Source organism: Prionailurus viverrinus, chromosome A1 (genome assembly GCF_022837055.1).
Source record: "Prionailurus viverrinus isolate Anna chromosome A1, UM_Priviv_1.0, whole genome shotgun sequence".
NCBI lineage: Eukaryota > Metazoa > Chordata > Mammalia > Carnivora > Felidae > Prionailurus > Prionailurus viverrinus.
This window is the reverse complement of record NC_062561.1, coordinates 227,306,921-227,330,710: the sequence shown is the minus strand read 5'-3', so window position 1 is coordinate 227,330,710 and position 23,790 is coordinate 227,306,921. Positions and strand designations below refer to the sequence as shown.

Here is a 23,790-nt window from a genome sequence, read left to right as displayed (position 1 = left end):
GGTAGTGGGGAAGCTATGATGAAACAAGTGTCAGTTCTAATGAGCAATATATTTGTTCCATGAACAAATAGAAAGTTTTATGAAGGAAAGAGTGTCCCACACCTTATCGGGAAGTCTACGGAATGCCTCGGCTTGAATTACAACCAGAGAAATACCTGCTTTCGTGTTAAGTTTCGCGCCCATCACAAAGAGCTCTCTGCTCTGCCTACTAAATTTACTTCCACATCTTTTTCTAAACTTTCTTTCACTAACCTCAAGGACAAACAGAGCAAATTCCTTCTAGAGACCCAACTCAGCTTCACCCCCGGGCGCCTGGGTGGCTCAACTGGTTAAGCGTCCTACTCAGGTCTCGATCTCACAGTTCGTGGGGTCAAGCCCTACGTCGGGCTCTGGGCCAACAGCGTAGCACCTGCTTGAGATTCTCTCCCTGCCGCTCTCCCGCTCATGCTCACTTTCTCTCTCTCAAAATACATAAATATAAAGAAAAAAAATTAAAAAGAACACCCAGTCTGAATTTCTGCAACGACACACAGAAAGTCACATCACTTTTCCCGGCGCAGTGGTGACCTGCTGTCACGTCCCCGCCTTCCTGGGATGCGGCCGAAATGGAGTCGGCACGACCCGGCTGCTATGAACAGACGTGCTGCCCTCGCCAGGCCCTGTCAAGCGGCTTAGGAAAGGGCAGTGCCCACTCCAGGGACTGCTCAGCTGAACTCGACTCATACACAAACAAGCTCCTGTGGCTTTTTTTTCATCCTTATCCTCATAGCTCAAGAGCCTAAGGATGATTCTAGTAAGATGTCTATAAAAATACCTCTTGCGGGCTCTATTACCAGAGAATAAGGGGGAAAAGGTCTGGCAATGTAGTCCAAGTGGTCAGAGAACTGAAACGTGTCAGAATCACAAGGCAGCGAAATCCAAACCAGGTCACCCTCCCCTCAGCCTCTCGGTGGGGACACACCTGGGAATCCCCCGCACGGGCTGTTCACCGGGGGGTTCAGGCGGGACTCTCACCTTCAGTACGAACACTTCCCCAGCCGATATGAATCCTTGCCTTCCAAGAACTCAATGTGTTTTATGTAAGCCAACTAATTCAGACCTGGTGCCACGTTTACTTTGCTGACTACAATACTGTCCCCCCCCCTTTCCCTCTGTCACGTACGGTGGAAATTTCTTTACCAGAAGACCCAGATGGTCATTAGTTTCAAGGCTTTCAATACAAAGACCTGGCAGCAACAACAACCAAAACACATACTGGTGTATAATTAAGTCAAGCACTGGTCGAGGTCAAAGCTATTTAGTGGACACAATCGCAACGCTCTAATGTTTACATTTACTTCCCAGTGTTTCTGTGAACGGTCACGCTTCCGTCCCACTTCTACTTCCAATGTGTCGCCAATTAAAATGTAACTTCCCTTTAAAGATCTCCTCCTCTGCAATGCTTCCCTGAGCACTTCAGTCCACGGGGAGCCCTCTCCTGAAGAAGCTGTGTCTTTATTCCTAGAGGCGATGATACCATATGGCTTATCGTTTGGACATGCATGTCTTCTCTCCCAGCAACGCAGTAACCTGGAGGGCAATGCCCCTGTCATTGTGTCTGGGCGTCCCCTGGGCTATGCCTGGCCCCAAGCCTTGCTTGGGCCTGATTTTCATAATGTAATTGTAGGTGAAGCTGGACTGGTCCTTGAGAGCTCCAAGAGGTATTATGTGAGACATCACGATCTCTGCTGTTACTGCACTGTATAAGGCAGCAGCACAGGGGGAATACATCGGTTGATCGAGAATGCAGGATGTTTGTGATTGAAAAATGTCAGAGCAGATTCATATTGTGTTGCCAAGAACTCCACTTGAACCGTCTTATCTAGAAAGTTTCCCCCCCGGGTGGCTAAATGGGGAATTTCCTCGTTCCATCCCTCACAGATTTTTAGCACTTGACAGATCACTGACTGAGCTCCTAGTAAGGGCACTGTGAAGAAAAACACACAATTAAGTCTACATTCTCTACTGGGGATTGTAGAGAAGGCAACAGGCGATGCCAAGATGGCACGAGAGCACGTCAAGGGTCACGGTGGGACTGAGGTAGAGAGGAGGGAGCTTGACTTGGTCTGGGGGGGTGTTTTGCATGCGGGGTTCAATGGAGAACGTCAAAGTCCATATCTAAGCTGAGACTGGAAGGATGGGTTAGCTAAATGGGTGGGATGGAGCGGGGAAGGAGGGGAATTCCAGGTAGAGAGACCTAGAAACCTGTGAGGACACATCCCGAGGTGACCCCCAGGGAGGTACACCCCTGTTTAATCCTGCAAATGTGGGTGAAACCTCCTGAGACTTCCTTCTAGCAAACAGAATATGGAAAAGGTGATGGGATGTCACTTCTGTGAACGTGTTAACTATGTAAGACTCCCTTGGACGAGACTACAGCGAGATTCCCCTGCTGGCCTTGAAGAAGTCAGCTGCCATGTTGCCAGAGGGCGCTGGAAGGATCACGTGGTAACTGTGGGGGGCTTCTAGGAGGCGAGAGCAGCCCTAGGGGGCAGCCAGCAAGAACAGGGACCTTAGTCCTACAACCGCAAGTAACTAGACTGTGGCCCCACGTGAGCTGGGAAGAGGACCCGAGCTCCAGAAGGGAATGCAGCCCGGGAGACCCCGACCGGGGACCTAGCTGAGCCACACCTGGGCGTGGGACCCATGACACTGTGAGATAATAGACGTGTGTGGTTCAAGTGACGGGGTTAGTGGTAGTTTGTTACACGGCAACAGATAATTAGCAGAATACCTCTGCCTGCCATCTCTGACCGGTTAGGTGTTTGGATCTTAAATCCCTGGCAAGGATGACGTTCCTCGAGAGTAGAAGAGTTAGGTCCATCCTACACTTTCCCTTGCTGAGGGTCCCCAGATGAAGCCTCCGTACTTGTCGTTGAGGTTATGGACTGAATGTCTGTGCCCTCTCCAACCCCCAACACGATGGGATTTGGAGGGAGGACGTCTAGGAAGTAAGTAGGTTTGGATGAGGTCAGGAGGGTGGGGCCCCATGATGGGATTGGTGCCCCAGTAAGAAGAGGGTGAGAAGCCAGAGCTCTCTCCACGTGAGGACACAGGAAGAGGGCCCTCACCAGAACCTGAACTCACTGGCACCCTGCTCTCAGACGTCCAGCCTCCAAAGTTGTGGTAAATAAATGTCTGTTCTTTAAGTCAGTGGTATTTTGTTACAACAGCCCGAATGGACCAGGACAATCATTCTCCTTCCCCCACTCCCACCCTTTTTTTTTTTTTTTAATGTTTATTTATTTTTAAGAGAGAGACAGCGCAAGTGGGGGAGGGGCAGAGAGAGAGAAGGGAACAGAGACTCTGAAACAGGCTCTGTGCTGAGAGCAGAGAGCCCGACGCGGGGCTCAAACCCACAAACTGCGAGATCACGACTGGAGCCCAAGCTGGAAGTTTAATCACCTGAGCCACCCAGGTGCCCTCCCTTTTCTTAAACAAAGATTTTTTGGCTGAAAAGAATGTCACAGGGGGCACCTGGGTGGCTCAGTCAGTTTGGTGTCTGACTCTTGATTTTGGCTTGGTTAATGATCTTGTGGCTTGAGCCCTGCACAGGGCTCTGCGCTGTCCCACAGGGAGCCTGACTGAGATTCTCACCCTCCCTCTCTCTGCCCCTCCCTCGCCTGTGATCTCAAAAATAAACGAACATTAAGAGGCACCTGGGTGGCTCAGGGGGTTAAGCGTCCGACTCCAGGTCAGGATCTCGCCGTTTGTGGGTTCGAGCCCTGCATCAGGCTCTGTGCTGACAGCTGGAGCCTGGAGCCTGCTTTGGGTTCTGCGTCTCCCTGTCTCTGTGTCCCATCCCTGCTCATGCTCTGTCTCTCCCTCTCCCAAAAATAAACATTAAAAAAAAATTAATGAACATAAAAAAAAAAAAAAAAACAACGTATAGGAGTAGAAACTTTAACATACTTTCCTGGTGCTACACAGCCTCTCGGGTCAGATCGATCAGACAGGAGGACCACATCTTACCTTTGACGACATGCATATAGTCAAAGGTCGAACCCCCCAGCAGCCTGCCTTTCTGCGCCCCGAGTCACATCTCTGCCTTCCCCGTGTGATGGGGCCCAAGAGCAGAGTGAGGAAACAGGAGCAGAAAGGCAAATGAGGTTTCTGGCAGTTCCCGGATACAGGGAGAACAGGTGACACCGCTGATTTTGCGGCTAATTTTTGCCATCGGGGCCGAACTGCCTGCCGTTCAACTCCTGTCTGGAATAAGGGGTCAAGGCCCCACATCAGCCACACCAGCATGTTCAGAAAATGGACTTCTCTTGGTTTTCTGGACCGGATTTGTGTCAGCCCGATGGGATTTCAGACTGCTGGCTGGTTTCCCGCACGACGGCTCCTGGGGTGTCAGGACAGCATTCAGCAGCGGAATTATCAACAGTTACCAGGGTCTGGGGTCTCCGTTCCTGGAAGTCAGAGCCCAGCATCTCATGGCACTGAACCGCTCATCAGCCAAAACTGGCCAACTGACTGCCTGAATGAAAACACACGCCTACGCACTCAGGAGCCGATGTTCCAGAAAACGGAGTTCCTAGAAAGCCAAGGACTTCAGATAAAATATTAACCATCCAGGGGACAAGAGGATGGAAGTATGGCAGCGTATCTCCCCCGAGTCAAAACGTAGTTGGTTAGCAGGGGCACAGAACAGGTGCTCAGGAGTTTGGGGGCATGATCGTGCTTTCTCTGCGACCTCACCTTGGTCTTCCCCAGCTGCCACTCGCTGTTGGACGAATCGTAGAGCTGCAGCAGGGCTGTGCACTTCCCCCGGATGTCCTCGGGCACGGCCACGTTCCTCATCAGCACTTTATACCTGCAACAGAAACACGCCCGGCGTCACCTTCCTACGACGGCTCTCTTCCCGGCTCCTCGGAAAAGAAAGAGCATCTATTCGGCCCTGCCTTGCCTTTTGTAAAAATCCTGGAAGGGCCTTCGGACCGCATACCCGGCTTTCCGGATCCTCACCGTCTCCAGCATCCCCGAGTATCGCAGCTGGTTTAGCACAACCGCCTGGTCAAACTGGTCTGGCATCTGAAACATGCGAGACGGGGACGCGTTAACGAGGCCACCCCGTCACCGTTTTGCACACACAGATCCAGACACACACACACACGGAACCTGCACAAAAATACAGACTAGAAAGTGAACCCCACCCCCAGGTACCCATCACCTGGCTTCAAGGGCCACCACCTTGTCAATCCTGCCCGCTCCCTCCACGAGCCCTTACTCCCTGCCCTTGAATTCTCTGAAGTCCTAGACTTCACATCCTGTCATCGATAAATACGGTCAATACCATTTCTTAATATAACCACGACACCATTGTATCTTAACAGAGACCGATAACTTCCTGGTATTAATATCCACGTGCAAATCTCCGTCTTAACTATCATAAAACATACAACCATGTTTCATACTGCTTTTCAAAGAACCTAAAGTGTCATCCAGATGTGACTTTATTTACGTTTTGAACTTCATTTTCAAGGCACTGAAAGGGATTTTTTTCGCCAGAGAATATAGTGACCCAGTGAGGGGCTGAGGGAGGGGTGGGCGAGGTTGGGGGTGGGGAGAAAGAGAATGCACCAGTGGACCAAAGAGACAAAAATGAAAAAGAATTGTAATTTTCTCGGTAGCTAGTCAAATACTCCATTTATTCAGGGTTCTACACGATGCTCACTCGGTAAATTAATCCCAGAAAATGCAAACCAAACACAAAAATCAGACCAAGACTTAATGTTCTGAAATGTATTCTCCTATCCACTCAAGTTACCAAACAAACTGGCAGTGAAGACAGGACAATAGTCTTTCAGAGTAAAACCCGAAAGTAGGCCATTTCCCACTTACGGCCTTTTGGGCAGCGATTTGTTTTTCGATCTAAACAGCCGTCCCCTTTAATTAATTTGTATTTTGTTATCCTACACAACTGTGAACAAAGTGACTGAAAACCAGGGCCAGAGAATGTAAGTATATTGTTACAAAGTGCAGAAAGAAGAAAAAAAAAGAGAAAGGAAAGTGACTTAAGTTTGCAATCCCCATGAAGGCAGTCATTAACACAAATTTAGGCTTAAAGCCATGTTATCCTGTACACTTCCCAAACTAGCTAAGAATAAATGTGAAGAACGTTCTGCAAATCTCCCCTACGGCTTTTGATGGAACAGCCTGCCATCATCTCCAGCAGGCTGACTTCTCTTATATTTAATTTAGTTTCTTCTACAAACAATGTGGTCAACTTGTCTTTACTCAGCAGTATTCTGGCCGAGTACAGCCAATAAGTTAGGGCAAACATCCAAAAAATTGTGGCTCACTAGTTTTTCGTCTTGTTAAACATTCTTAGAAAAGAAAAACATAAAAATACAAAAACAAAATTAAATTACCCTTGGTTACTCTTACACCTATCGTTATGTTAAAAAAAACAAGAATGGAGAGAGGCAACAGTTCTGGAAGTATTTGGTTAAAAGGCTTCTGTTATATATATTTGGGAATATAATCTGAGCAGTTGCAATGCACGAAGATTAGCATAGAGCTAAAATTAAAAAAGCACGGAATAATGCACCAGACTTAGCCAACTTTGTTAAATTCGTAGTCAAAGACACCTACTAATTTAATATTGAATCACGCGACGCTCAAAGACTTTTCTCGATCCCTCTCTCAAGCTCTCCCCACTCCTGACCCATACTGTTTCTCCTTGCCTCTTGTCTTCCCATCCCCACTTAACAAAGTCCACATGATTCCTTAGCTCGGCACCAGTTCCTAGAACGTCCTAAAAAAATATCACAAAAGTGATGCCCCATCCAGAAAGTTCGGCCACACTCACCATCTTCAGCCTCTCCGGGGAACATTCCACCTTCAGCTTGGCTCTCGGGCCAAAATTCATATGGAAACCGACTGCCACACTGACCTTTCCGCCACAGCTAAAGACACTGAACAATAATGAACACCATTCCTGTGCTTTAAAAAGTGCTCGGTCGCCATGACAACCCCTTCCATTCTGGGGCTAATTAGTGTGGTGTGGTTGTAGGATTTCATACAGCCCAGGGAGGGAGGGAGCCACCAGGAGCGGCCACTCTTTCCAGGCTCCCAGCGCGATTGTGTTTCTGCCCCTTTCCTCGTAATTTAACCAGGGAAGGGGGGACCCACAGGCAGATTGTCGCCACGGGCAACCCACACAGCAATCGCGAGGAGGGGGTAAGCCTGCATTTCCACTGGTTGGTTCTCTTTTTAGTTTCAGCGTCCTTCCCCGGGGAATTTAATGCTCAAAGATGACACAGCTGGGGGCTGGACAAATCACAACTTAAAGGCATGTTCCTTTCAAAACTTCACCAGTGCACATTGGTCTTTGCTGGTAACTAATTTCCCAGAACCAGAGTCCTTGCTGACAGAGACTGCCTGCAAAGTACGAAACGGGGAAGTTTGGATGGCAACCCGTAACATGGGCTTTGGAAGGAAAGCTATAAAGCAGGAAACCAGCTGGTCTTTAAACACCTGTTATGTGCATGGTTCCATGAATCACGCTCGAGGAAGATTAAAAAAAAAAAAGAGGGGCTAGATGATTTATTTTTCCCTTTAATCAACATCCCCCACCACAGTGGTGCATTTGTTACAGCTAATGAATCCGCACTGACACCTCATCACCAGCTAGGGTCCCCAGTTTACATCACAGGGCTTAGTCTAGTGCATTCAAAGGGTTTTGATGTGTAAGGACATACACCCACCATTAGAGGATGACGCAGAATAGTTTCTCTGCCCTGTAAGTCCTCTGTGCTTCACCTACTCATCTCTACCCCTCCCAAACCCCGGGCATACACTAATCTTCTCAGTGTCTCCGTAACTGTTGTTAAACATTTAATTTTATTATCTTTTTCTTATTGTTTTTTAAATATAACTTACGTCAAGTCGGCTAACATACAACGTATACAGTGTGCGCTTGGTTTCGGGGGTAGATTCCCATGATTCATCGCTTACATACAACGCCCAGTGCTCATCCCAACAAATGCCCTCCACAATGCCCATCCGCCCTTCTCCTCTCTCTCCCGCATCCCCCCCATCGACCGTCAGTTTGTTCTCTGTAGTTAAGAGTCTCTTATGGTTGGCCCCCCCTCTCTGTTCGAAAACTATCATTTGATTTTTAAAAAAGCAGTTCTACGGGGTGCCTGGCTTGCTCCGTTGGTTGAGTGTCTGAGTTTGGCTCAGGTCATGATCTCACAGTTCGTGAGTTCAAGCCCCACACGGGGCTCACTGCTGTCAGCAGAGCCTGCTTCAGATCCTCTGTCCCCCTCTCTCTCTGCCCCTCACCAACGCTCTCTCTCTTTCAAAAATAAATGAATATTTAAAAAAAAAGTAGTTTTAGGTTCATAGCAATTGAGAGGAAGTTACAGAGACTTCTCTTAGGCCCCTGTCCACACACACACAGCCTCACAGGGCCTGGATTCTGCTTCCCAGGACCCTTAAACTTGGAAGGGTGCTATGTACGCCAATCCTCAACTCCTCATATAATAGCTTAATATGAAACCATATCAAAAATTGAAATTAAGTTCCTTGGGAACACAGAAGAAAGAAAAACATGAGGGGCTACAGGTGGCACATAATTGGAACCCAGGTCTGACCCGGAGTTTGGGCTCGGACAGCTTCTATTCACCACTGCAGGGGAAGGGGCGGTCCTCACACGAGGCAGAACCATAGCTAAGAGGCAGAAAGAGAAGCCGGCATGGCCAGTAGGCAGACTGGGACAGAGAGGGGCGCAGTGGAGCCGGGCTGCTGTGCTTCCTGCGTCCAACGTCAATGGCAATGGTTTTTAAGATAAGGGGCCAGTGGAGGCTTAGAGCACGACATGAATGCGGTCAGACCCAGGTGTAGAAGGATCCCTTCGCGGGCAGCGGCAAAACCGGAAACAGGACCAGACGGATCGCCAAGTTATGTTTCGTGCACATCACGAAATAGCATGCAGCCATTAGATACAAGACCCAATGACAGATGTACCAGTTGACGCTCTGTCCTTTCTGCAAGGTTGAGAAGCGATGCAGAGAAGTATGTATACGATGACCCTCACCACCACAACAAAAAACAACCCAAAACCAAAAAAACACAAAACCCCTATTTATTAGGTGCCCACGATTATGCAGGCACACCTCACTTTATCCTGCTTCACAGGTACTGTGTTGTGTGTGTAGTTTTTTTTAAACAAACTGAAGGCTTGTGGCAAAGCTGTATCAAATCTGTCGGCACCCTTTTTCCAATAGTATTTGCTCACTTTGTCTCTGTGGCCTGTTTTGGGAATTCTTGCGATATTTCAAACTTCCTCGTTGCGATGATTATGACTTGCTCCGAGCTCAGATGATGCTTTGCATTTTTTTCTTTTTTAGCAATAAGGCATTTTTAAGTTAAGATAAATACACTCCCCCCCCATTTGTCTATTTTCCTTTTCTTTATTGCACACTCAATAGACTACAGTATAGTATAAACCTAACTTTTCTATGCACTGGGACACCAAAAAATTCATTTGGTTCAGTTTTTGTGACGTTCACTTGACTGCGGTGGTCTGGAACCAAAACTGCAGTATTTCTGAGGTATTCCTGCCTAAGTCTAGATACCACACGTGCAGAAGAGCACAGGAAGACACACGCTAGCTCGTTACCTAGTAGGCGGCTTATGGGTGCCGGGAAGAAAGACTGCTAAGAAAAGAGAGAATGAAAAAGTTGGGCTGCGCTGAAAGAAGGAAATAGCCACATATATACAATATGACTATTTTTCTACATGGCTATAGGTTTTTGAAGGTATTTAATGAATAGTATATATATTTTTTTACAAGGTAAAAACCCAGATATCGAGTAGAATCCAGAAGTCCTGCATGGAATAGAGCGAAGAAGGGAAAGAGAAACAGGGAGACCCAAGTGCGAAGCCACTAGGATATTTTAAAGTAGAAACAACCTAAATGTCCATCAACAAATGAATGGATAAGGGTGCCTGGCTGGCTCAGTTGGTACAGCATGCGACTCTTGATCTTGGGGTTGTGAATTTGAGCCCCACATAGGGTGTAGATTACTTTAAAATATATTAAAACAAACCCCAAGTGAATGGATAAATACAATATAGTACATCTACTCACACAATGGCATATTATTTGGCCAGAAAAAGGAATGAAGCCCCAATATGGGCTATATGAAACGTTAGAACTTTATACTAAGCGGAAGAAGCCAGTCACAAGAGACCATGTGCACATTATTGGATTCCATTCATGTGACATGTCCAGAAAGGTAACTCTGCAGAGACAGAATAGAGGGTGTTTAGGGCTGGTGGAAACGGTGGGGGCGGGGAGGGGGGGGCAGGGGGAGCAGAGGGAAGGGATAGCCAATGGTAGGGGGTTTCCTTGTGAGGTGATGGAAAAGTTCTAACACGGCGGTGATGGTTGCACTTATCCACGAATATACAAAAAAACCCGAGACAAGATCGAATGTATTTAGTTTCAGGTGGTTCAATTATTAAAAAAAAAAAAAAAAAAAAAAAAAAAAAATCAGAAAAATTTTTGGCCCCTACAATCTTAAAAAATAAGATTTCAGAATTCCTAGACAAAACAAATGACTGATAGCAGAGCGTGCTAAGTAAGACCTCCCCTAAATCCAATTACAAGGAAGCCTGACCTTCTGCAGCTTCAGATCGAAATAAAGGGCAAGCGAGGTGCTGATAAACAGGGACCCAGGGCAGGGGAGACGCTTCACAACTGGAGCCAGAAATAAATGCATTTATAAGTTAATGCATCTGATTACCCTGAACATTACCTCGCCCTTCATAATTCTGTAAATATTGCATAAAGATCCTAAGAAGTATGAAAGCAGACTTGGAAATAGCTGCCTGTCTGTAGTTCAAGGACACTCAGTCTGTGCTTACTGCAGAAAATACAGTGAGTTCATGATCGGTGCATCCTCAAAGGCCTAGTGTTTCTCTGCATTTGAGAGATCTCTCAGAAACCAGCAGAGGAGCCCTGAGAAGTCAGGCAGAGTGGGAACCCGGCCTGCCACCCACAGGCACAGGGGTTTTGGCGGGGGCCGGCTGGTACTTCAGGGAGAAGATACTTCTCTACTGGGGGGTCAGGGTGATTAGAAGGGTAGAGGATTCTATTTTGTAGATGAGGAAACTACAGTGAGCAAGTCTCCATGACCTGGTCAAGCTTGTTTTAATATTTCCTTAAATCAAAGAGTTAGAAAATTAAGTCTCAGGGGCGCCTGGGTGGCACAGTCGGTTAAGCATCCGACTTCAGCCAGGTCATGATCTCGCAGTCCGTGAGTTCGAGCCCCGCGTCTGGCTCTGGGCTGATGGCTCAGAGCCTGGAGCCTGTTTCCGATTCTGTGTCTCCCTCTCTCTCTGCCCCTCCCCCGTTCATGCTCTGTCTCTCTCTGTCCCAAAAATAAATAAACGTTGAAAAAAAAAATTAAAAAAAAAAAAAAGAAAATTAAGTCTCAAAGAGCTTAGCATTCCCAAAAACTAGTATATGAATCAAAATTGTACACAACAGGGACACCTGCCTGGTTTGGTCCATAGAGCTTACGATGCCTTTTTAAAAAAACAAAACAAAACAAAAAACGTTTATTTATTATTGAGAGAGAGATAGAGAGACAGAAGATGAACATGGGAAGGGCAGAGAGAGAGGGAGACAGAATCGGAAGCAGGCTCCAGGCTCTGAGCTGTCAGCATGGAGCCCGAAGCAGGGCTTGAACCCACAAACTGCGAGATCATGACCTGAGATGAAGCCAGACGCTTAACCGACTGAGCCACCCAGGCGCCCCGAGCTTGCGATCTCGGGGCTGGGAGTTCAAGCTCCACAATGGATACAGAGATTGCTTAAAAAGAAGATCTTAAAAACAACAACAAAAAACGTGTACACATCATTTTCCTACCGAAGTGTTATAAAATCGGGGGCATATTTTCATAGGGTACAATTCTCAAAGGAATAAGATGCAAACTTCTTCAGGGAAAAGATGGGGATGGAGTCTAAGCAGAAAATGGGCCCTACATCCCAGGAGCATCCCATCTTCTGGGAATACAGAGACATCTGAGGATGTCAGCATTAGGAGAGGCCTCAGGGACCAACCTGCAGGTGCTGAGTTGGTCTAAATACTGATGATGCAATCATCACAACTTCAAGGGGAACGTAGATCAGAAACTGGTTCACCACGCTGTGAGTTCAGCCACATATATTGACATGGCTAGTGAAGAGAGAAAATTTCGGAAAATGAAATAGCAAACTGTGAGCACATCCATCTTTGGTCACTGTGGTCCCATTAACACAGGTGGTGAGAGGCTGATGACATCCTTATGAGCCTCAGATGACGAACAGACCGTGCAGTGTTCTCGTCACCCACTCACGGTTACACCTACACTTGCATTTCTTCTTCCCTGGGTACCTGCCATGGCCGGATGTTCCAGAAGAGTCGGTACACAACAGTGCACAGACACACTCGGAATGCACTGAGCTACACCCCATGGAACAGGCCCACCTGGGATAACGTACTTCATAATGACGACTTTTGCTTTAATAACAAATACCAAATACAACTAGGTAACTCGTGTGGATGCCTCTGAACACTGGCTACAATTTATTTCTAGAATGAGCCCTTCCCTCCCTATTTTGGAAATACTTAAATTACTCAAGGTATTAATAACTAACCACTGGACAGGGTCATAATGTCTTGAAGATTAGGTAAAAGCGGACATTATTTCTTAATCCGTCAAATGTATTTATTAAGGACCTTCCAGGGGCGTCTGGGTGGCTAAGTCGGGTAAGCATCGGACTTTGGCTCAGGTCATGATCTCACAGTTATTAGGGAGTTCAAGCCCTGTGATGACAGCTTGGAGCCTGGAGCCTGTTTCACATTCTTACTCTCTCTCTGCTTCTCTCCCCCACTCTCTCTCAAAAATAAACAAACATTAAAAAAACAAACAAACAACTTTCCATAGACTGAGGGCAACCATACAGGTAACATCATGCAATGCACCTGTCCCTCCCTGGACTCAACCAACGCAGGCCTCGCTTTGGCTCCAATCTGCTTAGAATGCAACATGGCGGAGAGCCCTAGGCCCAACGATCTAGGTCCTCGGAGCACAGAAAAATCAGACAAGATCTGAGCGTCATACCAACAAGTGCCTTACTGCTGTTAGCAGCTTAATAGAAAAAAAATTTTTAGCTTTCTATCTTACAGGAGTTAATCTCCCACCCCTTCTGGTAGACTGTTTCTCCAAGTGAGTAGTATAATATTCTAAAATTAAAGAGTTCTACTTTTTCTCGTATTTTTTTAATGGATCCTGACCTTGTCTTTGTTCACAAGTTTGAGCCCTGCATCCGGCTCTCTGCAGTCAACTCAGAGCCTGGAGCCTGCTTCAGATTCTGTGTCTCCCTCTCTCTCTGCCCCTCCCCTACTCAAGCTCGGTTTCTCTCTCTCTCTCTCAAAAATAAATAAAAACATTAAAAAAGATTTTTTTTTTAATTAAAACAAACAAACAAATCCCACCTCCAATAACCCTTCTTCAACTTTAGAAAATCAGAGATTGGAGAAAAGCTTGCTAGGTCGATTATGTTACACTAATAACAAATCATTCCCACCCCTATAATGACTGAGAAAGTCTTACAATAGGGCTCCTGTCCACCTTACTCATTAACCAAAAAATAAATAAATAAAAATAATTTAAAAAGATGCCACGCCTCTCAATCTTTATTCGCTGTGTTCGCCACATCAGATTCCCAAAAGCAGTTAATAAATATTGAACAGAAGTTTATCGTGCTTTGAAGAGTTTTCAAAAGCATGGTTACTAAAGCAGCCTATATAATCTTCCTGACCTTGAACAGGCAATAAACAAAAGCCAATTAAACCAGCAACAAAACTTCTTTGTACGTAATTACCTCTGTCATTTCACCCTGGGCTGTGACACATTTTACACAGTTGTTGCCACTTTCTAATTTTCACATTTTGAGCCAAGAGGCAGAAACCAAATTCTCCCAGGAAAAGAGGCAGCCCCCCTCCCAGGTGAGGAACAGGAAGCTACTCGGTCACGTGACTGGCTAAGGCTGCGAGTCAGTCCTGGAGGTCAGAGTATAAAGCGTGGAAAGTTCTCCCTCACCAAGCACAGCCTTCACATTACTGAAGCGCAGTCACCATCCTGAGCAGGAAAAGCCAAACTACGACAGCGGGAAGCTGCTGTGTTCACCTCAGATCCATGCAAACGCCAACTACTCAACAGAAGAGGAGCTAGAACAAGTAACACACACACACACACACACACACACACACACACACACACACACACACACACACAATCCTCCTAAGCCACAGCTTTAGCCAGCACATACCAAACTGAGACAAACCTTCCATTTCACATTCAAGGGCCCACAATACGGCTCCAGTCTTCCATCCAGTCAGCTGGAGCCAGCCCCACCACCAGAATGTTCTGTTGTCTCCCACTGTTGAGTTTCATGGACCTTTGAGGGGTCTCTCAAACATAGCCCCCTCAATAAAGAAATCTGTTCCTAATGCATCTGCCAACATCTGTCACCTCCCTTTCCTTGGTGGCACACGTGCAACTTGCCTTAGGATGTGACCTTGACCATGCACTTTTCCACGTCATGCATTTCTGCACGTCCATTAGACATATCTGTGTGAAGTCCCCATTAGGTGATGCATTCTTTCAAGGGAGGAGCTGAATTTTATGAATTAATAACTAAATTGGACAGGACATAAGATATGTATACACTTATACTACTGTACTGCATACATTAAACTATGGGGGTGCCCGGGTGGCTCAAACAGTTAAGTGTCTGACTTCGGCTCAGGTCATGATCTTGTGGTTCCTGAGTTCAAGCCTCATATCGGACTCTCTGCTGTCAGTGTAGAGACTGGACCCTGTTTCGGATCCTCTGTCTCCCAGTCTCTCTGCCCGTACTCGCACTGTCTCTCTCTCTCTAACATAAACATACACACGTACATACATAAAACTGTGGTTCTGTTTATAGCAGTTTCCAATGTACTTATTTAGCAAGGACATAGAAATATTATCAGAAGACAGTACATAAAAGGAAAAACGGACAGTTGGATTTCCTTAAAATTAACTTCTCTCTGAAAGACACTTGTTAAGATAATGGGAAGACAAGCAACACAGTGGGAAACTATTTTTGAAATACTTATTTGAAAGAATAATGTATCCAGCATATAGAAGGACACTTAGCAGTGAACAATACGAAAAAAAAACAGTCCAAGTTAAAAATTAGGGAAAGACCTGGACACATCATCGAAGGAGACATAGACATGGCTAATAAGCATATGGAAAGATACTCAACAGCAGTTGTTTCGGGAAATTGCAAATTAAAATAACGAGATAGCACCACACACCTGTTAGAACGATTAAATCCAGAAAGCCGACCCAACGATGGCGAAGATGTGGAACAACAAGAATGCTAATTCGTAGCCGGTTGGATGCAAAATCATACAGCCAATTCGGAAGACAATTTCTCACAAAGTTAAACACAGTCTTAAAAATGATCCGGCAATCATTCTCTCAAGGATTCAGCCAACGAACTGAACACACGAAAAGCTGCAAGTGACTGTTTGTAACAGCTTTATTCATAACGGTCAAAAAAAACCTAGAAGCAATCGAGATGTCCTTCAGTCGGTGAAGGGACAAATAAACTGTCCATTTATCCATACAATGGATATTATTCAGAGATTTATAAAAAGGAGCTATCAAGTTCCCCCCACGACACAGAGGAACCTTAAATAGTCCGTGCTAGATGAAACCAATCTGAAATGAGCATATGTATGTACGATTTGATTCCAATTATATGGCATTCTGAATAAGGCAAAGCTATACAGAGACAGTATAAACTCCAGGGGTCACCAGGGGCTCAGCAGGGAGGGATGAATAAAGCACAGGTGAAATTTTGGGTGGGTGAAACTATTCTGTATGATACTGTAATGGTAGATACATGACGTGATACACTTGCCCACATCCAGAGAACTGTAAGCACAGGAGTGAAGCTTGGAGGACCCCAGGAAATAATGCGTCCTGTCACAAAAGAATCTAGATGTATTACAAATCCATGACCCAAGCTCACTGAAGGACTGGGGGCGGGGCAGGCTTAAGTAAATGTGGAAACGGGCTCTGTAAGACTAGGGGCAAAGGGAGCTACATAGGTGAGCACAGGTGGCTCAGCAGGTTGAGCTTCGACTTCGGGTCAGGTCGTGATCTCGCTGTTTGTGAGTTCGAGCCCCATGTCGGGCTCTGTGCTGCCAGCTCTGAGTCTGGAGCCTGCTTCGGATTCTGTGTCTCCCTCTCTCTGCCCCTCCCCTGATCATACTCTGTCTCTCAAACAATACACAAACAAACAAACAAAAAAGAAGCTACACATAAGCACTGTAAGTAGTATAGCTGATGCAGTTTCTACCCTCGGAATACAGGTCACAATTCTCATACTCTACAATTAAATGGATGGCGGATGGCTGGAGTCAGGTTTTTCACTGTTTGCAAGAGAGAATGTTTGCAAGCAAACCTTAATAAAACTAATTCCATCCAACTAGATTTATGAAAACAGCAGGAAAAACTCCATTCTTTTTTTTAAGTTTTTAGGTTTATTTATTTTGAGAGAGAGGGAGAGTACAAGCAGGGGAGGGCCCGAGGGAGGGAGGGAAAGAGAGAATCCCAAGCAGGCTCCTCATGGACAGCATGGGGCCCAATGTGGGGCTGGAGCTCACGAACCGTGAGATCATGACTTGAGCTGAAACCAAGAGTCAGATGCTTAACTGTCTGAGCCACCCAGGCACCCAGAAAAATCCGATCTGATGTTGGCTTACTTGGCACTCTAAAAGCTGCCGGCCACGAGGTCCCAGCCGTCCTCAAAACGTGCTTCTATAGCACATGCCCAAAACACAGTTCAACATCCAGTTATGTTTTTTAACTACTTATGTGACATAATCAGAACGTGTTTCTATAGGAAATGGTTCAGCTCCAAAATATGAAGTAACTTTCCAATATAGTTTGAGGACAGACGTGAAATAAATTGGGAGATAAAGGCAGGTTCATTTTCTCCATTAAGTTGTTGTTAAATACCAGAATAAGGCATCAAGGTTTTTTTTTTCTAGTTTATTTTCTAAAGAGAGAGACAGAGAGACAGAGAAAGCATGCGTGCACATAGGTTCAAGTTGGGGAGAGGCAGAGAGAGAGAATCCCAGGCAGGCTCCACGCTGTCAGCATAGAGCCTGACATGGAGCCCGAATCCACGAACTATGAGATTATAACCTGAGCCAAAATCAAGAGCCCAGCCCTTAACCAACTGAGCCACCCAGGCGCCCCCAAAGGTTTTGGTTTTTTAAATCAGAAATATGGAGAAGGCATACAATGAAAATCCTGTGTGTCTGCGTATGTTCTATGCACGCATAAACATACAACTGTGTGTGCATTATATCCACAGCTATGAGCACTTACAGGTAAACACCCACTTTGTTTAAAAAAAGGAAGAAGAAGAAGAAGAAGAAGAAGAAGAAGAAGAAGAAGAAGAAGAAGAAAGAAGAAGAAGGAGGAGAAGAAGGAGGAGGAGGAGGAGGAGGAGGAGGAGGAGGAGGAGGAGAAAGGCATTTTGGTTTTCTCCCCTTCAGAAAGAAATCCCTGTTAGGACACACAGGTGTCCAACATTCTTTCCACAGCTATACAGCAACATCACCACCAGAAAGCATTTCATCAGCTCCCTAAGTGAGGACATTTAGGTGGTTTCTAATCTTTGCTGCGTTCTCTTCAGCTTTCACTGAATGAAAGGAAATAAGAAAGGGGAACAGCAGAGTCCCCACACGAGCGAGTCTCTTGGAGGTGTGGACGTCCATCCTGGCCCTCCAGAGTCCCTCTGTCTCATGGCGAACGCACTCCTGTACTTCTGACGGCCGATGGCTAGGCGCTCGGAGACCTGGAAGGTGACCGCTCCCACGTGGAGCTTTAGAAGCCCCCCCCCCACCCTCCACCTCTAAGGAAACATGGTTACAGAGACAACATCACACTGCGGGACGCCCTCAGCTCCCATCTACATAAAGTGTCACTGTTGGTTTGACACTCTCATCAGTCAGAAGGTAATTACTGACCAGAAGACTCTGGTGACTTAATTCTGTCCATTTTCTACTACGTTCTAGTGTGTCAGACCATGGAAATTTGGGAGTTTATCTATCACACTATGTAATAGGGTCATTTTCATAGTATTTCTAGTCCAAAGGACGGAGAGAAGTCTTCAGGGATGGGTTGTGATAAAAGGCTGTGTCTTAAACCAATTTAGTAATAAAAATAGCAGCTACTACTCACTGAACAGGGGCCCTGGTTCCACCAATGAATTAAGCGTCCTACAGGCAACTCTCTCAGTCCTTCCAACCGCCCTATGAATTACACCAGCCCATGATATCAAATTAAATGTGCGATACAAGGCAAAGAGAGACAACTCTTCAGGAAATGGGACTAGCTAACATTTGCACGGCACTTTGCAACTTCCAAAGTCCTTCACATACACGGTAGCACGTGCTGTTCTCCGCCACCCGGTGAGGCAGGCAGTGCAGCTGCCAGTATTTTCATTGAACAGGTCCAAAGAATGGGTGACGGAGACACATCAACAGCAGTTACTGGGACAGGCACCACTTCTAGTATCGGAATCTCTGCAGGTTCTGCGATCGAGTCCCCAGAGGGCAGGGCTCCTCCCCTCGTCAACAAGTCCACGTCCAAAGGGACGCTGTGCCAGCAGCTGCTATGATCCCCTGCGGGTGGCCGATCAAGTTGATGTGTTCCTGTTCTGGTCTGTATTGATGAATCCTTAACGGTGGTGGTGGTAATGACAGTGATAATCCTACGTGTAGCAACAATGAACTCATGTACCAGGAACTTATCATGTGCCAGACATTACACTAACTTTATAACGTTAGCTTGTTTTTGCTTTTTTTTTTAAGATTTAATTTTACTTATTTATTTTTTTGAGAGAGAAGGCACAAGTGAGTGAGTGACCGAGAGAGAGGGAGAGAGAGAGAAGCGGGGCTTGAACTCACAAACCGCGAGATCATGACGTGACCTGAAGTCAGATGCTTAACCGACCGAGCCACTCAGGTGCCCTTTAAGATTCTATTTAAAAATTTTATAAGTAATCTCTCTACACCCAACGTGGGACTCGAACTCACAACCCGAAGATCAAGAGTTGCATGCTCTACCGACTGAGCCTGCCAGGCACCCGCTTTTAATTTTAGCAACTCTATTAAGGGACACACCTAAGGCACAGAGAGGGCAACTTACAAAGAGTCACAAAGCTCTTGTGAGACAGAACCAGTCTCGGGGGGGCCCAAGCCAGCACTACAAAGAGCTAGGCTGCACCGTCCGCCCTGTGAGGGCCAAGTTCAGGAGGCGGGGTGGGGAGTTCCTGTGGTTCTTCTAAAGTTTTTATTATTGAACAACGGCCTTTGTTTCCTGGCACGTTTTTCCTGAATATTCTTGAATGAAATTCATCACAATAGCTATATCTTGGTAGCAGACTTCATACCAAAACAGAAATGAACTTCTGAGGATTAAAAGTCCAAGAAGACAATACACTTAGTTAGGGCAGGGGTTGGCAAACCGCGTCCTGCGGGCCACATCCGGCTTGCCACCTGTTTTTGTAAATACGGTTTTCTTGGAACACAGCCATGCATTGTCCGTGACTACTTTCACGTGACAATAGCAGAGCCTAAAATATTCACTGTCTTGCCAGTTGCAGAAAGAGCATGCGGTCGACCACTGAGAGAATGAAAAAGCCCGGCAAATAAAGCACTCCGACGGTGCAAACCGAACTGCGGTCTGCACACAATTATATATCCAATTTCCCAAAAATCAGCATGAAAAACATCAGAGAAGCCCTCATTAATAATTTTGAAATGCATCCCGTGTTGGAATAACATTTTGGCTATGCTGGGCTAAAACAGATTATTGAAACTGATTTCACAAAAACCAACTTCTTTTAACATGACTCGCATTTTATTTCTACTGGACAGTGTGGCTCTAATAAATCAGGCTGAGCCTCTGACTCTATGAGGGCTTGGAGCAAAAGAGCAAGGCTTAACATTGTAGTTCTATTTGCACTTGATACTTGGAGTATATGTTTATATAAATGAACTGTCAGACTATTTTAATGCAAGGCTTATACAGAGACCGAAATAAAATATATTACTTTGCACACAGTATTCGTGACTCAAAGGTGAAAAACACGCAAATACTGTGAAAGACACCCCATGAGTATTTCACACAAGGCTCATGATTCTAAAGAAATCAGACGTGAGGAATATCCATTAATTTCAAATAAAGTGCGAGCTGCCAACAGAATTCTCAGACAACAACAAAAAATGCACGGATTTCTTTTTTTCCTAATATATTTAGTGTCTAAAGTCACTCCAGAAGATTCCTAGGCCCTTCAGTTGGTTTTATTTTTGACAAGCCATTGAACCCAGCATCTCCAGCACCTATGGTAACAATAAAAAAGGGCACCACTGGGGGAATGTGTAATAAAGCTAGATGGGAACAGGCCAGAAGGAGGGCACTCCGATCTACTTTCTCCCTCAAACCTGGCCAGTAAATGCTTAGAAAGGCTACGGCTCACGGCCAGTCCCCCTGGGTCCAGAACAAGCACTTTGCCTCTCATTGTGTCTGTAGGACGTTTGCTCATTTGAATCGTAGCTACCATTGTGCCCACATCACGTGCCTGCTTCCCAACCCCACAAATAGCCTGAAAGCCACCGGTATTTAACGTCTGGTCTAACGCTTCCTTGCGTTACAAGAATGCAAACCTGCCCCTGTCCACAGCTTCTTTCTTCCATTCTTATTCCTTTCCGGTTTCCTGCTTTTAACAACAGCGTGCACCTGCTGCTCTGACTTCTGTTCCTCTCCAGGGCCGTGGTGGAGAATACAGTACACTGTGGGGTTTCCTTCCCTCCTTTCCTGCACACGCCGGATGCAGACGCCCCCAACTCTGCCTCCCTCTGGGCCATGACTTCCCAGGAAAACCTGCAGGAAGTTCTCAGCCTTCAGGCCTGCACACCAGACCCCTCTTGGGGGGCAAGGCACCTGGAGCTTCCCTGTGGCCACCCTCTGCCAGTCATGTGGGGAAGAGAGAAAGCAGCGTGTTTCTGCAAAAAGGGAACCCCTGGATTGTTAAAAGGAGGGCTGGTATTTAATTATTACGGAAGAGAAAAGCTATGGCCTTCTCCTTGATTTAAAAGTGAAACAGCAAACAATGGTATTTAATATTTAAATGTGGGCTGTTCTGCACAGATTTTTTCATTACCTCAATCAAATCTCACACAACCCCTTTTTTTTTTTAAATTTTTAAAAAATGTTTATTTATTCTTGAGACAGAGACAAGAGCGTGAACAGGGGAGGGGCAGAGAGAGAGGGAGACACAGAATCGGAAACAGGCTCCAGGCTCTGAGCTGTCAGCACAGAGCTCGACGCGGGGCTCGAACCCACGAACCGTGAGATCGTGACATGAGCCGAAGTCGGCCGCTCAACTGACTGAGCCACCCAGGTGCCCCTCACACAACCCTATTAAGGCAAGGGGGGGTGCCAGGAATAGGATTTCCTTATGTACATGAAGGAAGTGAATCGATACAATTTGAGTGTCTTGTCCGAGGGGGTGTGGCTGGTAAGCATCAGGACCTGGAATGAGATTCTCTGCTCTTTTTTCCTTATGGAAAAACCAGAAGGGCATCACTCCGAGTGTGGCTGGTGACAGGCAGCAGTTCATGATGAGCGGGACCCCCTGAGAGTCAGCCCTCAGGAACTTACAGCAACAGGACACAGACACACCATCAAATTACCAGTCCACAACAAATTGGCAATCATAAAAAAAGAACTGCTCTTTTGCCACAGTGGGAAAAGTGCTGTTCTAGAACATTCCAGTGACAATGTTGGGTAGCATGTTCTAAAATATGACAGGGACAATGTTGGGTAGTGTGTTCTAGAATATTCCAGGGACAATGCTGGGTAATGCTTATGAGAAATTTCCTGATAACCAAGCATACACAAATCTGTTAGTACAACATCAATTTTGCATTAAGTACTAGATTCATTTCCCTTTCTATTGTTTAGTATCAAATCACGGTCAATAAATAAGGTGAGTGTATTTATCGAACTCCTTCCTCAAAACCATTACAAGTGTAAAATGTCTGTTCAGAAAATCTGATCTCACATCCCTGCTAAAAGCTCTCTGAATTGTACACAAGATACATCCCAAGTATTTTTGTATTTCCCTCTTTCCATCTTCATCCTCTCCACTCCTCACTTGCGGTTTTATTCTCTGATGGGGCCCATGAGCCCTCCCCTGCTAACGGAACTCCCTCTGTATTCAGGGCAGCCGTCCTGGGAATGAGAGGTCATTCCATGCCCACCAGGCAAACCCATCCACTCTGCCAGATACGCACTCTCCCAAGCTTCTTGTGGGGTGTGGCTCAGCCACAGGCCCTGTCTGGTCCTCAAACCAAGTAGAGAAACCAGCACCGAGGAGATGGGAGGCAAACCCACGGAGGGGCTCCTGGGAAGATTTTTCCTTCCTAAGCCGATTCCTTTCACAGGTTAATATTTACTCTAAGAGAACAAAGTCTCTGTTTTCTTTATTCAGAGATGGATGGATCCCAAGGCGGCACACAGGGACTCAAAACCTAGCTGTTAAAAGAACTGAATGAAGATATTCTGTGAAGATGGGATGGCTGCCCCTATGGCAGCCATTTTGCAACCTTGAAGAAGGACCAAGAGAATGGAAGACACATTGACGCGAAGCCCCAACACTGTGGAGCCTCTAAACAAATGCTTATTAAGTGTGATACTTGTACGTATATATTGAGTCGGCTGAGTTACTGTGTCTTGTTGCTTAAGAGTCAAGGTTTTTCCAAAGGGAGACTGAGGGGTGGCGAGTGTGTGTGACAAGCCTGTATGATCACTGGTTAGATGGAAGAGATCCTGTGAAGGAAGGGGCACCAGAGGGGAATGGGCTTAGGCTCCAGAAAGATCAAGATCCCTGGTAGAAATGCAAGGTTGCCGTATAGCTTAAAACGCTATTGTGGTGAACACGGTAAACTTCAAAAACATCCAGAAGGCACATCAGCAGCACGGCAGAGGTCAGCACCGACAACACGAACTGGTACGCGATACCAAAGCCAGATGGCCATCACAGAGCTGTGGTGGAGTTCAAATCTAGGTCAGAGAAGTCAGAATCAAAGACAGAACGCATGGACTGAGCGCCTGTGGCCAGAGTGAGAACCACGAGTTGGTGGCCTCATGGGAAGCAGCCAAATAGACAAGAGGCCTGGGACAGGGCAGTTCTAGGAACACAGCACTCAGAACGTCGTGAGAACCTGACGGAGGGAGGGAGAAATGGGGCACTGTGGAGGAGGGCGGCGAGTTGGCTAATGACAGATGTTCTCAGTCCCTCTGCTGGATTAAAAGGTGAGGTCATGCGCTGGAGTGGGAAGGTTGACATCAGGGTCACGAGCGTGGGAGGGCTTGGAGGGCAGGGAGGTCTCCTCCTCCAGGGCGGACACAAACATGTCCTAGAACCAACCAGAGCACATTTCTTGGTATCATCCAGCAACATGGCAGAATCAGAGAGGAGAATGTGGGTTAGTGAGCCAAGGGACCAAAGCAAAGCCACAAGTTCATAACCAAACCGCTCTCCTCCCTATGTGGGCCACTGTTTCGATCTCTGGGCTCATGCAGTGATCATTCAAAGCAGGCTAC

The 23,790-nt window shown here is 46.3% G+C and overlaps 1 protein-coding gene across 3 annotated transcripts in view; it reads right to left on the bottom strand.

Annotated features, from left to right (window-relative positions):
- Positions 1-23,790, bottom strand: part of MYO10 (myosin X) — a 227,509-nt gene that overhangs the window by 35,415 nt on the left and 168,304 nt on the right. For all 3 annotated transcript variants that reach the window (XM_047860033.1, XM_047860040.1, XM_047860050.1), the window contains 2 exons: positions 4,949-5,073; positions 4,741-4,855 (listed from right to left, as the gene is read on the bottom strand). In XM_047860033.1, the coding sequence (XP_047715989.1) occupies positions 4,741-4,855; positions 4,949-5,073 (240 nt within the window). The remainder of the gene's footprint in view (positions 1-4,740; positions 4,856-4,948; positions 5,074-23,790) is intronic.